This window comes from Ornithodoros turicata, chromosome 2, assembly GCF_037126465.1.
Source record: "Ornithodoros turicata isolate Travis chromosome 2, ASM3712646v1, whole genome shotgun sequence".
NCBI lineage: Eukaryota > Metazoa > Arthropoda > Arachnida > Ixodida > Argasidae > Ornithodoros > Ornithodoros turicata.
Window position 1 is genome coordinate 87,100,012 of NC_088202.1, and position 19,343 is coordinate 87,119,354.

The 19,343-nt window shown below is 46.5% G+C and overlaps 1 protein-coding gene across 1 annotated transcript; it reads left to right on the plus strand.

Moving 5' to 3' along the window:
• Positions 1-5,844: 5,844 nt before the first annotated feature.
• Positions 5,845-14,521, plus strand: LOC135383818 (uncharacterized). Its single transcript, XM_064613137.1, has 2 exons — positions 5,845-6,247; positions 11,917-14,521. Exons 1-2 carry the CDS (start codon positions 5,980-5,982, stop codon positions 12,456-12,458), a joined length of 810 nt encoding a protein of 269 aa, XP_064469207.1. The 5' UTR covers positions 5,845-5,979; the 3' UTR covers positions 12,459-14,521.
• The last annotated feature ends 4,822 nt before the right edge of the window (positions 14,522-19,343 follow it).

The following is a 19,343-nucleotide window of genomic DNA, read 5'->3' on the forward strand; positions in this document are numbered from 1 at the left end:
ACGTGTTATATGTTACATATTTTATTCATATTTTTAATTTTCAATCAATCAGTCAATCAATCAATCTTCTTGGTGCATGCTTGGGCCCCTCCGCAGGTATCTCGCTCAATAATGCCGCTCGCGCGGATATACACGACACTGTGCTCAGAGGGCGAGGAAGAGCCACACAAGACGAAAGTAAGCGAGCGAGTCACTTGTTTTAATCAACTGTTCCCAATTTTGAATTTTTTCATTTCAATTAATTTAATAATTTATTTCTACAGCCTTAGTTGGAGGCTATATCAGGAGCTGAAAACTAGCTTGAAGGCAAAACCATAAGTGGCATTCCATTCACTGACGCACAGTGGGAAAAGCTATACTTCAAACAGTCAAATCTACATGAACACTGCACAATATTTAATCTACGTGATCGTCTTAGTGAAGAAGAAAAAGAAAAGTATTGCTTACATAAAGCTTTAACTGCGGGTAACAACAGCACCAAATGTTGTTAAACGGAACGCCCTGCGCCTGATATGAAGTTCAAATCAAGTTCGGTAAGGGCCACACTGGGAGAAAGCGGGATCATACTCAGGCAAGATGAAACGAATAGACTTGTTTTGCATGGTATCCAGTTTAGTGAACCACAAATTGGAAAAAGGATCCCAGACTTCTGTAGCATATCGCAAAATTGGTCGTATTAAAGTTTTGAACGCAGGTAATCTGGCAGGTAATGGACAGAGAGGATGTTCTTAATGTCCTCTTCAAGTATCCGAACTTTCTTAAGGCTTTCGAAGTAATCATATCAATGTGATCAGTGCACGTCAACCCATAGTTTAGAAATACTCCTAAATATTTGAACGAGTTACTTGTTGTCCGTTTCATTTTATAATCAAATGCACCGCTCTGCTCCGATGAGTACAACAACAACTTTATTTTGAGATGGAGAGTGGGGAGGCTCATCGCCAGAGGCGATACTCTACCCCATTGCTGGTGGGGATGTGGGGAATAAAATAATGAGCCCCTTCACAATAACGATCGAAGTCCGATCAGGGTGTCCAGAAATGTCAAAAGAGCTTTGAGCGCAGATCGTTGCTGGGCTGGATGGGGCCAGGGACCAAGAAATTTCGATAGGGAGAAGGGGCGCGAGAGTCCAGCTGACTGAGAGACTCGGAGAGTGCGGTTCGGGAAGGTTGGTAGTGGGGGCAATGAAGAAGAATGTGCTCCAGATCCTCAAGAGCACCACTCCGATGAGTATGTAGAGGAGGTGGAGTTCCTCTACATGAGTCCTGACCGGCGATGATGGAATGTCCCAGCGGGCAGATGGGCGTAGCCCCACGCTAGGACGATGCCGGTAGAACTGCCGTGCCAGTGCCGTAGCGCGTGGCAGCAGAGGCACGTCGTCATCGTCGTCCACGGGCCGCCACATCGCTCCCCCCCTCAGACGCGGAGCGGTGCATGCGGCTGAGGTCCGCGTCGATACCATGAAGAGGAGAATGATGACGGCTCGTGGATGGTGGACGACTGGGCACACGGCTTGTGCTTGTGGAGTGACTGCTGTCGAGCGTTGTTGCTGAGTGAATGAGTTGCTGAGTGGGCGACAGTACCGCGACCGGTACGACAGCGTGAATGCCGGTTGCCGCCAGAGAAGTGCCGGGGAGGACCATCATGAAGCAGGTGGAGGCCGGAAAGCCAGCTTACTGTGGTCTCCCTGCGGGTCCCCGGTGGAACAGTGGTCCCGGTGCGCCTTTCCTGCTAGAGGGTGGTTCGCTGCTGGTTTGCCGCCGAAAAATTTAGGATGTTGAGTGGCCGAATTACGCCGAACATGATGTTCGTTGTTCGGGTCACCAAATGTAGAGGAGGTGGAGTTCCTCTACATGAGTCCTGACCGGCGATGATGGAATGTCCCAGCGGGCAGATGGGCGTAGCCCCACGCTAGGACGATGCCGGTAGAACTGCCGTGCCAGTGCCGTAGCGCGTGGCAGCAGAGGCACGTCGTCATCGTCGTCCACGGGCCGCCACAAGTAAATCACAAGAAGGCACTAGGAACTAGGAAGGACAGAATTCAAATTCCATCTTCAAAATTAAGTTGGATTCAGAACGAGTTCTGAAGTTGAATTCTGACCTATGATATGATGGGCTGTGATGTCAAATGATGGGTAATGATGTGATGGGCTGTGATGTTGAATGATGGGCAATGATTTGATGAGTTGTGATGGTGATGTCGAATGATGGATTATGATGTCGTGGGCTGTGATGATGATGCACTCTTATGGGCTGTGGGAAAGGTCGTATATGATGTTGAATGCAGTTTTTAGGAAATGCCGACGTATGCATAAAACGCCATCAAATACAAAGGCCTGCGGTTCCTATACCTTTGGAATAATTGTACTCTAAAGCCTTCCGGGGTTAGACCTCAATAAGCACGATAATGATATTTATTTACTTTTATTTATTTTTATTCAGATACTTTGAATGCCCTGATGGCATTCAATAAAGAGAGAGGTAGGTTTTGCACATCTTGAATTCAAGCGTGTCCTATAAATTCCATAGCGAATTTAGCAGATACTCAGATGTACATCGTGAGCGCAAATGCCTTACTCATTCCATGTCGACATGTAAACTGTAAGACTTAGCGTGTTGTTCATAGATGATCCACATACCTCCTTCTTAAACCTGACTGGAACAAATAGGGTAACACAAGATGCAACCAGTTTCTGAAATTCTCGGTACAGAAGGTCAACATCAATTGTTTCACTAAGACACAATAACGTAAAGCATAATTCGTCAACTATCGCGCTATGGCTAGCTCAAACAATGGAATGGACCTTGAACATTCACCGCAACTTGAACTTGGACCGCAAACCTGCGGGACCTGTGACACGTGTGCTTCCGCGCATTTCAATTTTCCTGTGTTTGTGATTTTCTTTTGTGTGTGTTTTGTGTGCGATTTTTTTGGTCCGGGTGAAATAATTTTTTTTAAAGAGTATCAAGACAAATATTGGCTGACCTCTCTTAACACTTAAAAAGAAGAAGACGTAATATTGACCCGAACTAATATTGCTCGATGGTCGGAGAGGCAGTCGACAACATCACACGAGTATATAATTTTCAATAGATAGCGTAACTAGGTAGAATCTAGGTAAAAAGTCAAGTAATGTCGACGATTAACACTGTATACATGTTGGACAGCTGACAACCTGGACTAAGTCGAAAGTGTTTGCAAGCTCAATTTAACGAATGTCTATAACTGCGTCCTGATAACCAGGAGTCAGTGTATCCCAAGTTGGTGATGGAACATTAATGTGTAATCCCATTAGGATTAACTTGACACATTGCAAGTAATCACGATACATATACTCTTTCATTATTGTAGAAAATAGCTAAGAAAGAACGAGGAGGACGATACATGCGAGGGCAACGATGAAACGTTGATGGCACGATTGTATACTTTGCACCACACAGATTCAACGTTATACGAAGAAGGCTAGCGATTTAATTTCTTCCTCTTTTTTTACACTCTAACTCAACTCAAGGCTAGGGAGTCGGAACACATTTCTAGTCAATCGCCTTAATGGTCTCGCAAACCCTTCGAAATACAAATGTATTGTGTTCTATGTATTGCGATAATAAAAATAATTGAATTGAATTAATCAAATAAGGCAACCTCACTATCATGCATTGATCTGTCTGCACGAAAAGCGAGATAATTATGTGGTACGGATTCACTATTAAGAATGGAATCTGACAGCCATGTTTCAGTAATGGCAACTATGTGTACCGTTCATGGATACATATTAGCCGTTTACTGTCATAACACTTTAGCATTTTTTAACATTTGTAGCCGTTCACTCGCTATGACTCCATGAAACACCGATCCTTTCTCCCCTGGCATCTATGATCCGGAGCACTCACTAACATGCTTTTCCGGTCAACACACTGTTCCGCGTATCCAGTAAATCCAACGCGCCGCCCGTCTCTGCAGGCATGAGTGCCCTAGAGTCACTAAAAAGTGACTCTAGTCACTAAATAAGCTACGCTTATTTAGTGACACTAGAGTGCCCCAGAAAGTCTGAGATGAAATGTGTGCACGTGCAAGTGGCATAGCGTACAACCAAAACAGGCTGAAGTAGTATTTTAGAAGTAACTTAAGAAATGAGCACGAGCTATTTCCAAAAAGTAACGAAGTTGAGATTAGTGGCTCTCAAATGTGTCTGTAAGGTACAAAGTTACTCCCAAAAGTATTTAAGATGGAGTAACTTGAGCAGGGTCGTGCACAACCCGGTTGCAGTCCTAAGCCGCGACCCGCAGTGCAATTTTGAACCCCAGAAAATAATAGGTTCGCAGCAGGATAGATTGCACGAAGTCTTCGAAAGTTAGTCTCAACAGTGCTCAAGACTCATCGCCTTATTATTCTCAGTTCGCTTCTATATCCATCCTTTATTCTGAACAGCCCTGCCAGTGTATCCTGCACGCGCACGGAGAGCGTGCTCAATTCACTGCCCGTGCTATTGAGTATAAAGGCATTGGGATACGGGGCGAACTGATGATCAGACAGGATGAGACTAGATATCTCCACCTCCAAAACGACGCCACTGAAAGAAGAGATCCGTTCCCGTCCACACCCGAATCGATGAGCGCCTCCGAACTTGCATTCTTTCAGCATCAGCCTGTATCGATCTTTGTGTTGGAAGCACAGGGGCTATAGACACAGTGGGAAAAGGGCTTGGAAGATGAGAGCGTCTGTGCATGCGACCCTAGCCGGATAAAAAGTTTGTTGCCAGCATGCGCACGTGCTCTTTGATTATAGGGCAAGCCATTTGGCAAATGTTGTTACAAATGTCATAGTGGAGCGTCACAGTTGATGTGAAAGTCGACTATCACATTTTGGTCTTGGTCAACGATTTTTTGGTCAGCACGCGTATAATCATGCACAAAATGCCGGTAACCCCTTGCTTGCCCGTAATAAAGTTGTTGTTGTTTCATGCACAAAATAGGAAAAAAAAAAAAAAAAGAACACGTTGTTGTTCGGTTACAGCACCGAGGTGAATACCTCATACTGTCAACGCGGCAACTCTCTGTACGGCCTAATCGAAGTAATAATTTAGAGTAAGGGCTGGTCATATATATCCTACGCCATGTTGCATGTGGCGCAGGCTGGACTGCGGAAAGCTTTGGCCCCGTACGATTATTTAGGACGTACTGCCTATACTATGACGGTGTGCTGCGGGAGTACTTCGATCATGGGGGAATATGTTTATTAAAAAAGGAAAATAAATTCGTTCGCCTTTCTTTTCCTTCGTACTAAGATCATGTGTCACGTATGTGTGAGGAAAATGTGACGTCAAGTGGCACCACTCAGAAATCTTGCGAAGTAATAAATCTTGGCGATATGGCAGTTCGTAGCGCACACATTAATTAACGATGAGTAACCGCCGCAAATGTGGTCAAATGTCCCCTTCTCAGCCTGATGTCGTGCTTTTCGTAGGAACTGCGGCGAAAGCGTGCATTCCTATGGCACATTTATATTTATTTAATTCGTATGCAGAGACAAGGCTTGCCTCCCAACGGGAAATATGAGATATTCCATGGATCGCGGGCGGCCAGTACGAAGTGTGACTACTGCAACGAAATTGTTTTTTGAGACACCATTGAGGGGACGAAACTGGAGTTGGTAAGAGCATAACGCAAATATGCCGTGGATACAGTGAAAGAAGTCGATCGTTACATTTTATTACGGTTTCTCCAACCGGCGCAAACAGTCTCGGCGTTCTGGATTTGCCGCTTGTGGGGAACCCTGAAAAGCGTTTGCAAGTGGAGAAAGCGAATGCCGGAGAGATAGGAGGACAGCGGAGAGGAGAAGGCTTCGTGAGCCGCGTGCGGAATCGATCGTCGCGTGCGTGGGGAAGAGGCCGCCGCCTGCGTCATGGGCCGTGAGTGGCAAATGTGGACTCACGCGCAGGCTTCCCCTCTCGGGATAACAGCAGCAGCTCCCGTGCCAACATGGACGAGGCACCGCCATTTCACGGCGCCTTCACGAAGGACTTTCTTTATGAACTGCACCGGCACCAGCCTCACAGGTTTAGGTTCATGACCAAGTTCAATGCCAAGAGCGCCTCGTGGAAAGATTTCGAGCTCGTCGTGCTCGACGGCGAGCTCCGGGACTTCGCACGATGCGTGCACTGTAAAAACTTTGTGTCGTACTCCAGCAAGAAAGGCACCGGCAGCATGCTCCGGCACCGGTGTCACGCCAAAGAAGTCTACTTCACCGGTGAGTGTTCACGGGACACCGCTATGATCCACGAGTCACGGTTTGTGCGTTTAGAGCGGTAAATATAGTCCCACGTGCTTGCAGTTCGTTTTAATCAAATCTGTCTGCGCTATGTGCTTTCGTATACGTCATGTGCGCTTTTTCTTTCGCGATTGCGCGGGACGTCTGAAATGTGCACTCAACGATGCGAGATAAGCATCTGGATTCCAATGCGATGCTTCCTCATACGGTCGTACCGAGTCTGAAGTGCGCGTGGTCATCAGATAACAAGCTAAACAGTAAAGACGCGGTGTGTTATCTTCGCGGGTCTGAGCTCTCTTACAGTATTATGTAAATGTTTCACGGCAAACATATTTTCTTTTCGTTGTTATGAAATGCACCTGAAGCACACAACCGGTACACATGAAATGGTCAGCGAGCGTTCAAAGATCTCTATCTGCAACGCCGTGTTGGATAATAAACAAATAAACGATACGCTCGCGCATGTACTATTGGGTGTGCGACCGCACAGTCGAGGCAGTAGGAATTTTCCGCGAAGCCTTCAAGCTCTAATCGCAGACAGTGATCGCGAAGGGCAAGACGAACGAGTTTCGTCTACTGTGCACGACGGCACGCGAGGTGATGGGAGAGAGGTTTTCCAGTCCGCCGCGCAACTGGTTCCTTGCTGCCCCGACGACAGCAGCTTCTGCAACAGCTCCAAGTGCGGCGCTACAGGACAGTGTTAGCGCGGCGTCCTCCTATGGCGCCAATCTCAAATCACTACTATGTGAGCAAAGAATACTTAGCCTCTGGGGGTTCTACCATCTGTGCCGATGTGCTCAGTGGCGTAGCAGGGGTGGATCCAGTCCCCCTGTACCTGTTGGGTACCTGTGGTAGTGCATTTGGAAGAGGGAAAACGAGTTTGAAATCCTCTCCCCCCATTTTAAGTTCTGTAGAACCCTTTCCGAAATATTTTTCTGGCTATACGCTTCTGGATGTGCCGCTTATGAAGCAGCTAGTGGGGGAATTATGATCATTCGAAAAAAAAAAGGGAAAAGGAGAAAAGGTGGAGGGAGAAAATGAAATGTCAGTCAGCGATCGAGCAGCAACGGGTGTGCTGGCGCTAAACGTTGGGAATCTCAGCATTTTGGAACTGTAACACTTCGCGCCCGCGACACTTTTTGCCGTATGCTTGCGATACTCCCAAAAGTTTACTAGCCCTCTGCAGATGCTGCTGAAGGAAAGGTGAGCCGCGTTCACACATTGCTCACAGTGACTCATATTTACGTACGATAACATATAACTTGAACGCAGCTATACATCGTACGCGAACGACTTTCAAAAGCGTTTGACAAAGTCTCTCATCCTAAACTATTATATAAAACCAACTGTGTATGCAAGAGTGTTCAACTGTATGCCTGGTTAACTTCATACCTTCTTTCCCGTACACAGTTCGTGTGTTTCAGTGGCGAAACATCTTCAGTATGCTCTGTTTATTCTCGGGTACCGCAAGGCTCGGTGCTAGGTCCCCTACTGTTTTTGTTGTACATTAACGATGCAGTCTGCAACTTGAAAGTACCGATTAAGCTGTTTGCTGACGACTGCACACTTTATAACGAAATTGTATCCATCCGCGACCAAGTAGAGTTTAATAGTGCACTACATAACTTTGTTGAATGGTGTGAAACATGGCAGATGGAAATCAACACCAACAAAACTGTTGTAATGCGTATAACTCCTAAGAAATTATCCTATGACTTCACCTACAATATCAAGGGTACAACGCTGGAGACAGTTGAAGAACACAAGTACCTTGGGTTATTATTCACAAAAGACTTGCGTTGGAACAAACACACCACAATGGTAGCAGCTAGGGCAAATCAAAAGCTCTGGTGCCTCAAAAGTACCCTCCTGCACGCAACGCAAGATACTAAGCTTAAAGCCTACACAGCTTTAGTGCGTGCCATCATGGAATACGCTAGTATTGTATGGTTTCCTTTTACTCAGTTAACTCTGTAACAGGCTAGAACAGGTACAGAGGCGCGCCGTCAGGTTTATCCATAATAACTACAACCGCGATCAAAGTACAGCTGAACTTTTGGAGCGCTCGCAACTTCCCCCTCTGTCGGAGAGATCTAAAATTGCTAGGTTAAAGTTGTTTTTCGTGTTGTTGGGAGAAAACAGTAAGCTTCACGCGCACAAATATGTATCTTACCATTCAACAAGAATTCAAAGAAACAAACTTTCTAGGCATATTACACCCATAAGCTATCGCAATGACTGCACGGGTTATTAATGAATGGAACGAATTACCGGACAGTATTGTCACGTCCCAAGCGGCATCTGCTTTTGTTTCAAAGCTTCAATCATATTTGTGTAATCTGTGAATGGGCATCTTAGCAAAGTACAATGTATACATTTTCATGTCGTGTGTTGTTGTTGTTGATTTTTCTATCTGTCTTTTTTTTATGATACATGTTGTTTCTCAATGTATCCACTCCTACAATGAGTAGTATCTGCAAATAAATAAATAAATAAATAAATAAATAAATAAATAAATAAATAAAACGAGACAGGATGCATAGCAGTCGTCCTGCGCAGTTCTAATTGCAATTACGTAATTTTGAGACACTATTTGAACAAATATAGGTAAAATTGAAGAGCGCGTTCAGGACCCCTGGATTCAGTTGTTTCCAATCCAGTACGTGTTATGGGGTTCCTTCTTTCAGGCTCCAAGAAAGCTCACGAAATTTCAAGAAATCTCACGGTATCTCCCGCCTGCGCTAAAACTGCGGTTGTAGGGCTCTCAAGCGTGCTCAGGAAGCCCGCATGGTAGCCGTGACGAAGCGACGTGGCGTCGATGTCTATATTGGTCTAACTGCAGTCATCATATGAGCTTCGACAGTAGGTCTAACGGCCCGCGTCAACAACTTCATTCGGATGATGGGAAGCATGCGCGACTTTATCTGATAAACGAGATCCAATGGAAACAACATTGCATTCCGTTGAAATATGGCGATCTTCGAAAAAGCATCACTTTTGAGGCTTGTGCTGTGCTTGTCCCTTTGTATGTTCCAGCCTCAGAACAATTACTTTCCATCATTGTATTCCGTCATGAAACAAAGACGGAGAGGAATAAAGCGACCAGATCAGAAGGTTTCCTTTTGAACCTAAATTAGTCCTTACAACAAATGGCTCGAAGAAGCGTACTTCCGTAGCTGTACATTATTGGCACCTTTTAAATAAATTTGTGGATCACGACAACCTTTTGTGATCTTGTTCTTCCACGCGTCTGGCGTTGTTGTTTCGGTGCCGTATAGACGCGATCTTTGATGTATCCCCGCAAGAAAAAATCTAAAGGGTATCATGCCTGAGGATCTCGCAGGCCATTATACAGGTTCGTACCTTGCGATGTACTGTTCTGAAAGGACCCAGGTGGAAATACAGGGTGATGTACTGTTCTGGAAGTCATCGAGCATGGCAGCAGCTGTGAGCTGTAGCGCGCAGCCCTGCTCAAATAAGACATGGCGAATTTGTACCTGTGAGAGGTCGCAATAGATGTCATCAACTGGGCCCTGGACGATGTCATTATCGTATCGATGGGAAGTCATGTGAGGTTATTTGAAATTTCGCGGACTTTCGCCTGGAAAAAGGAACCACGCAAAAGGCACTTGATTGAAAACAACTGAACCCACATGCACTCAGGTATGGTGCGGCAATAGTTGCGGTGAACCACCTCATCCTATCGTCATTCATGTAGTTGTTGTTGAATCCGGGGTCTGTGAATGCGTTTTACAAATTTCCTATTGACACTTTGGCTCTAATATTCATATTTTTAGGAAAGCGCATAATTCCAATTAATTAATTACGTTCAGTACAAAAAATAATTTTACTTGTGCGAGACGGCTAGCTCTCTGAGTCGTAGAAATAGTCCGCGAACTACACACACTGCGAAAGGTACACTCCCCGAACCACCGAATGTGTGGCTTTGTAGAGTACACAAAACGTATCATGAAGTCTTGTCCACGATATCGTCAGCATCTGCATCTCCTCGAGGCATCGCTAGAAAGGCCGCACAGCCGACCTTTTGACGCGACGAAAGTACCACGTCCATGACTCCCGACCAAGCACTTCCAAGCCCTGCAGGCGTTTGTGCTTCTTTCTTTTTTTTCTTTTTTGCAGACACCAAGCTAGTGGATACACTGTGATTTACTGTGACTGACCATGTGGCACGCAACCGTCTTCCGTCTCATTTTTCGTTTCTTTATTAATTATCACTTTACTTACTTTACATCATCTGTAACTGGACTGCATAGCCGTTCCTCTTCACGCGTGCCATAATTTTCATTTTATTTTCCAATGCACCAAACCAAACAAACGACTATCGATATACCGCCGGTCTCGTGCCAATTTTGTTTTCGGCTTTGTTCAAGTTACGCGAAACACCTCGTGTACTGCATATAAGGTACAAATATCAAGAGCAGCATTAAATAGCATGTGACGCTGTTTTAGAAGCGCTATAAGCTCCAGTGCAGGGCACAAAGAAAAGACAACACACAACACGAGCACTGGTCTAACAAGCCAATAACTTTATTTTCAACAACTTGTTGTGTTTAGCCTTTTCTTCGCCTGCACTAGGGCTTTTTGCGCTTTGAAGGTGTCCCAAAGCGCCCGATTTTTAACTTTTTTTTCAACGCAGTCTTGCACAATATGCAGCGTTCTTCCTCCTTTTTTTTCACTCAAATCAATATCAAATCGTCAATACACAGCGCTTTGAAAACTGGGATATTGGCTGACCTCTCTCAAGACTTAAAAAACAAAAACAAAACACAAAACAAACTTGATGGTGTCAAGCTCTTGGTACATGTGCAGCACTGAATAAACAACTTTATTGTGCTCGAAGAAGCGTACTTCCGTAGCTGTGCATTATTGGCACCTTTTAAATACATTTGTGGATCACGACAACCTTTTGTGATCTTGTTCATCCACGCGTCTGGCGTTGTTGTTTCGGTGCCGTAAACGCGATCTTTGATGTATCCCCGCAAGAAAAAATCTAAAGGGTATCATGCCTGAGGATCTCGCAGGCCATTACTCCCCATTCATCATCAGGCCCTTATACAGGTACGAACCTGTATAATGGCCTGATGATGAATGGGGAGTTTCCAGAACTGAATACATTTCTATGTGGATACCTTTTCACCACGTTTCACGAAACAGAGAGGGTACTTGGTAAATATGGTACTAGTATAAGGTAAATGCCAAGATACTGCACAGGAAACACGTACGTACAATGTATCCAGTAAGGTTGGTGAAGTACGCGTTTCGCGTTAATTGCAAACGCTTGGTTTAAATAGACAATTGGGGCATAGCTAACGTTACGGTGCGTGAATGGCGATGGTTATTTTGCATCTGAAGCTGTGTGAAATATGCACAGGATCATCAGATGTGAGATCGTCATGAATACGATAGCCACTCCACAATTTTTCGAAAACTAGGTGTAAAGTTGCGTGGATATGTGTATAAGGGCAGCAAATATGAAAGACTGAAGGGTGAGTGATTCAAGCTTCCCGTGTCCCGTGTCTTGTTCGGTGGGATTTGATAAGTCTTTTGGAATATCAACTAGCCCAAATGAATATCTTTGTTGAGTTGCGCGTTTGGATAAACCCTAAAATCCACTGTTTCCATTACAGAGGAACAGAACAGATTCCGCGAGATGGAGCTCTACCTGCGTGGTACCGCGCCCCACCAGCTTACATTCCAGGGAATAGCCAACAACTCCACGACGTTTCTGCCCAGAATTAAAGTGGAAGTTCCTGATACCGCTGTTTCCCCTGAAGCACGAGGCATCGACTTATCTGATGAGGCTCCGCTGGACGCCAGATTAAGACCTTCCGTGGACGTCGACCATCACTGTAAAAATTCTCAACCTTCGTTGCACACCAACGGCGAAGTTGAAGAAATTGTGGCCAGTGTTGAGCTAGCCGACGACAGTAATTGCTTGCCAGACGAAGAAGACCGTGTGCCACCTGGACAGGCGTTTGTGCAACATGAACTAGCGGAACTGCAGAGGATACATGCCGAGGAAGAGCATCGTCTGAAAGTAGAACTGCTCAAAAAGCAACATTCGGTTGCCGATTTGCAGCGAAGATACTGGAGGTTGAAGTTGAAGTTGCTAAGTCAGAAATCACTTAATAGTGAGAAAACGGCCAATGATGAGTCCGAGTCAGATTGAGTGCATAGTACAGTCTCTTCCCTTATTTCTCTTTCTTTTTTTGCAATGAGGCCGTCTGGCTGGTGTGATTACGACGCTATAGTCAGGTGATGTCCCAGAACGGCGGGACGTACCACAATACTAAGGTCATCAAGTGGGGTAGTTGGTCGGGGTACAACATGCTTAAAAGGAGCACAAACAACTCAGAGTAAAGAAACGGCAGTACAACGGCGTAGGTCTAACCTTTGTAGGTTGGATGTTCCGACAGTAGTAGATCCGACAGTTAGGTCCCACAGCCTTAGTAATCGACAGGGCAAGCAGTTGTCCTGTCGTTCCCTTAGTCTGCGACGTTTGGTGCGTTGTTATACCACAATACATGGGAATCATCTAGCCATGCGGGGTCTGCTAAGGGGTTTTGCTTCGGGGAACAAACGGATATTCCCTGGAAGCGGAGTTTCTAGTCCTACAGGGTGGATGGGGAGTATACGGCAGCTCGTCATCTCTGGGCTCTACACAAGTAATATCTTTCGTATAGTACGAAAGACAACTTACACGCGTTTTATGGCAAATTCGAAGACATGCGTTTCAGGCAGCCTTTGACGTTGTAATGACTCGTTCATTTACAGGAGTTGGACAAAATGACTCGGCCACCTCTATTTGTACATAGATATTGGTTCGAGGAGCATCAAAGTGAACTTACACATCAGCCCTGGCCGGCTCAGTCACCAGACATGAATATTATAGAGTCTGTATTGGGTATTCTGGAGAACAGGGTTACGAGTAGATTCCCACTGCCTGCTTCCACCAAAGAGTCAGCTCCTATACTGGTTGAAGAGTGGCACAAAATTGACATGAATGTTGTTCATGATTGAAACGTATTTCTCCATTCCTTGACGTATTTCAGCTGTATTAGGTGCGAAAGGGGGTCATACTCCATATTAAGAAAAGAACGTGCGATGCGTGGTTGGTGTTCGAGTTATTTTGTCTAACCCCTGTAGTTTCAAACATTTTCGAGCACTCTGTGCAAGTTCGTGAGCACAGTCTAGGTCGAATTTACCTGAGATCTCACATTTATCTCATGTTGTCGCATCTCTAAGCATGCGAAGAGATCCCAGCTGAAATTTCTTGTACTGCCTAGTTTCCGCGCGGTTCCTAAAAACCTCAGACAGTCTCCGCCACATGAAGACGCCTGTTGATGTCCTTCGTTGAAGCATTACACGCTATATTTTATGCTCATGGCGAGACTGACAAATGTTCGTGCACGGCTAAAATGGTAATATGTTTTGTTTGGTAAGCACTCAACTGAAGTACGACAGATTTAAAAGGGCTGTGACAGTCCTCACCCGGATACATTGGAAATATGTAAAAAAAATTAGAGCCCACTTGAACTAGTGAGCCACCAGGTATTGTAGCAACGCATCCCGAAATTAGGGTGTCCTACTATCGTTGCTGCGTATACGAATGGTGACATTTAGATTGAGAAAAGAAAAAAGAAGAAGAAGACGAAAGAGGAGGAAAAGAGAGTGGTCCATGGTACTCCTATTACTGAAGCCTTAATTATGTGGGAACAGTTTCTCATTGATGATATTCTTTGCTTTTGCGGAACGGAAATTCGATTAGATCACGACAAAAGGAGGCGACCAGTGCATTTCGCGGATGAAAAGTGTTTCATTGACTTCCTGCGAAAAATGGGCGAAAGGAATTCTACACGTTGTGCCGGCGAACGGGTGTAAAGCGGCGTGTGCAAAAATGTGACACGCTAGTCGTATTTATGATCGATATGTCGGGGTCAAACGATTTTTTGTATGAAAACATTTGCTATGTAACTGTATAACGTGAGCTGTAAGTTTCATTAGCTTACAGTGGGACGTTTACGACTGCACGCGATCAAGCGGATGTGTATCCAGTTTATTGTGATAACATTTTTGTTACGTTTGCGATATAGCATAAAGAAGTGTCATGAGAGCGACGACTGCCAGTATGTTGTGGTGATAATTGTGCCATACGAAACTGTGATCTGTACAGTGACGTGCAAAGTATTGCTCAGTATTTCTACAAATAAATGTTACAATGAAATATATTCAGATTCGAGTGCGTTGTTGTTGTTCTTTTTTCGCCTGCTACGTTTTGTAGGCTTCCGTGAGCTTCTGACGTGACTTTAAGGCGTTACACGACAGTCTAACCTGGCTGCCTTTACTGACGAGAATAAAGTGATATTTCAAAGGAAAGATTATTTGGCCGCTACCACAAGACACCAGGAACGGATACCACGACCTGACGCTCCCAGGAGTGATAATGCCACCTTTACATCTACTACGCACGCACAAGAATCTCCTGCAATTCCACCTCGATCTGCACCAAGCGAACGGAGACCGCGGAACACCATCACAATCAAGACAAAAATATACCAGCCAACCAACACCTTCTAGCCCATCAAGAGAGATCACACGCCCTTACGCTAATGCGACGGAACCAACAGGCGTGAGAAGACAGTGAACATCATCAGCTACCGAAGAAATGCCTTCTCTGGGACTGTTCTCTGTGGTACTCGCAGCATTGAAGGCAATTGTGTCTGCATTTCCTGGAGCATCGCAACTGCCCGAGGTTCAAGTGCATTTGGCTCTGGAGGCAGGGGCGGATCCTGTATTCTTCTGACTGGGGGGGGGGGGGGCATTCTAGATTTGCGCCTGACTGGAGGGATTATCTTTGCCCCAGTATGGATGCATTGTATAGAAAGGCCCTAGCAAATTCGCGATGCCGTGACATCCTCGAAGCCAGAGTAACAAGCTCCCCGATTTTAAGGCACATCTACAACAGATGGTGACAGAGGGTGACTGTGCAAACACGACATGAATGCTTCATATCGCGTTAAAGCTTACGTAATGTATCGATCTGATCAATCATCAGAGAGTAGAACAGCGTTATGCGTTCGTTGCTGCGTCCATAGGGCCAGTTTGTCATCGCTCTTTCGATTATGTAACCTGCAAGATCTGCCTTGCGTCCATGCTGTTATCGGTCGTCAGTACATATATATGCCCTGCAGTACGGGTTCCTTGGAGTGAATTCGAACAGTTACTTGATTCACTAGAAGCCCTCACGGTGACTTCAATGCTGATCATAGTGCTTGGGGAAGCCGAAGGACCGACGAAGGTGGAAGAAGCTAGGCTGTTGGATGTAGAGTGTCCACCAGCTTAGTGTATGTGAAATACTGCACAAACGAACACCTGCAGGACTTGGAATTGTTTGGTCGGAGGCCAAGGCGCTGCTGCTGCTGATAGCATCGACAGGCAGGGCCGGTGAGAGCGGAGGGGGTGGGGGCAGCCCGGGGCTCGGGCCTCTTCAGGGCCTCTTCGCTGCACGACTCAAGGTCCATCGTATAAATATGAAATACCTCGACTATGTTAGTGAGGCGTGAGGGGGGAGACTGTGCATGACCCATCCCCCCGGGCCTGTAATATCTCTCGCCGGCCCTGTCGACAGGACTCTACGACATGCACAGACCCACACATGCGGCAGTTAGGGGAGTCTACCTTCCTAAAGTACGTATAGCAATCGTCCGTAGGGCACATTTAAGCGAAGCCCGCCAAACAATGTGTCAAACTTCCTCAGAAACGATGGCCGTAGGGTAAATGTGAGCTCTGGGTCAACCTGGTGGAAAAGGGAGGAAAAAACCTCATTGGGGGGAAAGCTATTGTCGCTTAGCTAACTGACGACACAGAGGGGTCAGCATGCACCTCGCGTTTGACTTGCTGTAGTATATTTGACGGGAAGAGCGTTTCTGATGTGCTCTGCTCGCTACAGCATCAGCTGCGTCGTGCCCAAGTATGCTGCAAGGGCTCGGTATACACTGGAATATGATGTCACGTCCATCCTTCACCGCATTTTGATATATCTCTAGGATGCCCCTTACGACAGGGGTGATACAGCAAGTTCTGGCAGATGTAAGAGACTGGAGAGCGGCTAGGGAGCCGCTAGATGTTACACACTTCTTCTGTGAGCACGTCGACACTATACAGTGTACCCTCGTTAATATGACCACCAAGTTTTCTAAATGGACATTAGAGTAAAATTGGAACCTTTAGGGCTTCGCTTGCCTCCTTCGCAGTTACGTGTGGGGGCCCGCTCAGCTCACCATCAGGCGCCCCATCTGCGGTATTATCGGGCGACCTCTGGGCAGACCCGATATGTCATTCTCGGAAAGCACTGTGTGCGTCAGCAGCACTGTGTGACCTGATCTTGTGGTCACTGGCGTAGCCAGAAGGGCTTTAGGGGGGTTCAAACCCCTCCCGAAATCGTACATTTCGTAGTGCATTTGGGAGAGGGCAACGAGGGGGAATCCTCCCCTCCCACGTAAGGCCCCATAGATCCCCTCCCGAAATATTTTTCTGGCTACGCCGCTGCCTGTGGCCACTGTCTTTTTAAGCACTTCAGCGCTTTGGCGGTTCGAAATGCGCTATGCGTAATTCCGAGGTCAACATCAGGAGTCATCCCAAAATTTGTCAGCCTACTTCAATACGTGCTGCCTCTGCCTGAGGTACATGGCAACCTCTCCTTGAGGCTTGTCTGAGGATCAAGTGCCGCGGTCATAATAACGAGAGGATAATACCTGTGTTTAACCCTACTCGTGACTCAAATCTGGGGCCTTGTCGGATAAGCGAATTGTCATACTAGCGAGGTGGATTTACATGCAGAGAATCGGTCAGCGAGCATGTCAGATTAACGGCGGCCATACCTACGAGGGTTCACTGCATATTCCACAGCGAGAATCACTGCATGCAACTACGTCCTGTCGACGATGTTGCGTGGGACACACGGCCACCGCCTTCAACATCAGATTCGGGTACGACGAAGGCACATGCGAATCCTGCAGGTATTGTAGAACCGTCCGTGCGCTCTTCTATGCTATGGATTAGTTCTTCAGTCATCTGTCATTGGATTCAAGTAGGCACCTGTTTCTTTGGCGGCAGACCTGGAACTGAGCCGCCATACCCCACAGATGCAAAAGGGACTTAGGAATGCGTTTATGTCCGGATATGTGGACACGGCATGGCAGGACAGCCTGGTGAAAATTGGAGCTAGTCCTCCTTCATGTAGCTTGAACTAGGTGTCCAGAATGCATTGCGTTCTTCTGACAAACTATCGTCTATGGACAGCATGAAACTTAGAATGCTCGTTACGATTGCTACATAGGACAAATATAGTCATGCCACGGTTATCCATTACTCGGTTAACCGGAAAGCTCGTTATCCGCTCTGCGTTACCGGGAACAAACTTGCTACCATTAGTTTTTTATTCAGTTATCCGGAATCCGTTGTTTGTATCCGGACGTGAGGTACTGAAAAATATTAGTACCCCAGTATTGTCAGGAACTAGAAAATTGCTTCCAGTACCTCATGAGTCAGCAAGAATAACACTAATGTTATTCTGACTTAATTTTACGGAAACGTGTCAATGGCCCTTGCTTTTGACATTTGCTGGTGTTTACACTGTTGCGGAGGAACGCAACCCGTCCCGGAAGCTTTCTGTCCACTCTTCTTTGACCCCTTTGCCCCTTTTTTGCTCAGTTACTGGCCAAACTGAGGCCAGTCGCAGCAGACCGGCAGCACTGCCGGAACGACAGCCGAGATGACTCCCGAGAAGCCGTAGAGGTGTGCCGTATCCACGGGGCACAAAAAGCGGTGTGCGAGCGTCGGCTACCTCGTCGGCTACCTATACAGGGTAAAAAAGACGTGACGGAGGGAGTAGGGACGTGATGATTCAGTGGTGAGTCTCTCACACTGACGGAAGGACATCACGTTCCACGTGACCTTCTCACGCCACCCACTCAAACATTGCACACCTGCGCTCTGCTGAAGAGGCACAAGAAGGTCGAAACAGCTGTCCAGTGCTGCTGCGTCGACGTTTGAGACTTATAAACACATCGTCGGACACCTAGGTTGCTAGGACTCGAGGAAGCGCTCTTTGTCTGGGTGCGTGAATAATCGGGATGCTGTTGCAAGCGGCGGCATGCTCATTGAAAGAAGGCCAAGGGTTACTGGACCGCGTTAGGCAGGCGAGATTCAGCTCTTGGTTTTGTTCTCTGCACTTCATTCTCTGCAAATTGGCTAAGTAGTATAATCTAATTGAGAAGCGTCGGCGATGAGAATAGCAGGCCCCTCTTATGCACGGAAACCAGCGTGCAGGGTGTGATCTAGGTTACCCCTGCGAGGTATACAAGCGAGTTCCTGCGCTGCCACGAGCCGACGCACTGACCTCCGCGCATTTCGCTACGCAAACAATAGACAGATGTACACATATATTTTTATTGACTGAATTCAACCAACTTACGACTGTCATGTTCGAACAAGTCAAAGCAGACAATAAGTATCTTACTTGACATATCGTAATCGTTTCTTACACCCACTACGTTTTTTACACTATGTTCATATCGATAGGAATGAGGAGGATTCTTATCCTGGAGGAGCTCGCCGTCAACCTGCTCTTCATGGTCGTTGCGACGCCCCTCTCCCGCTGGTAGAGTCAAAGTCTCTCCATGTCACAGACGGGCGCCTTGGACATCGGGGAACTGGAGGGCCGGTGTCAGGGACAAAGTGAAAAGGGCTGATCAGGAGGTACGGAGGCTGAGGGGGCCGTGATCGGGGTTGATGAGATTAGCCGGGCGCAGATGGCCATTGGAGACCACATCGTTACGTCCATTAACCCGGATGGTGGTGGTCTTGGGTGAGCGATGGATAACAAAGTGCGGTCGGTCTGGTGTGGGTAGGTGCAGCGACTTCCGCAGAGCGTCTGTCCTAAGAAACACATGCGACAATGAGGAGAGGTGGTGGGTTAAATAAAGGCGGCAGGACTGCGCGGCGAAAGGTGGGGAAGGTGGCAAGTATGCAAAGGTCAACGGTGATTGTTCTG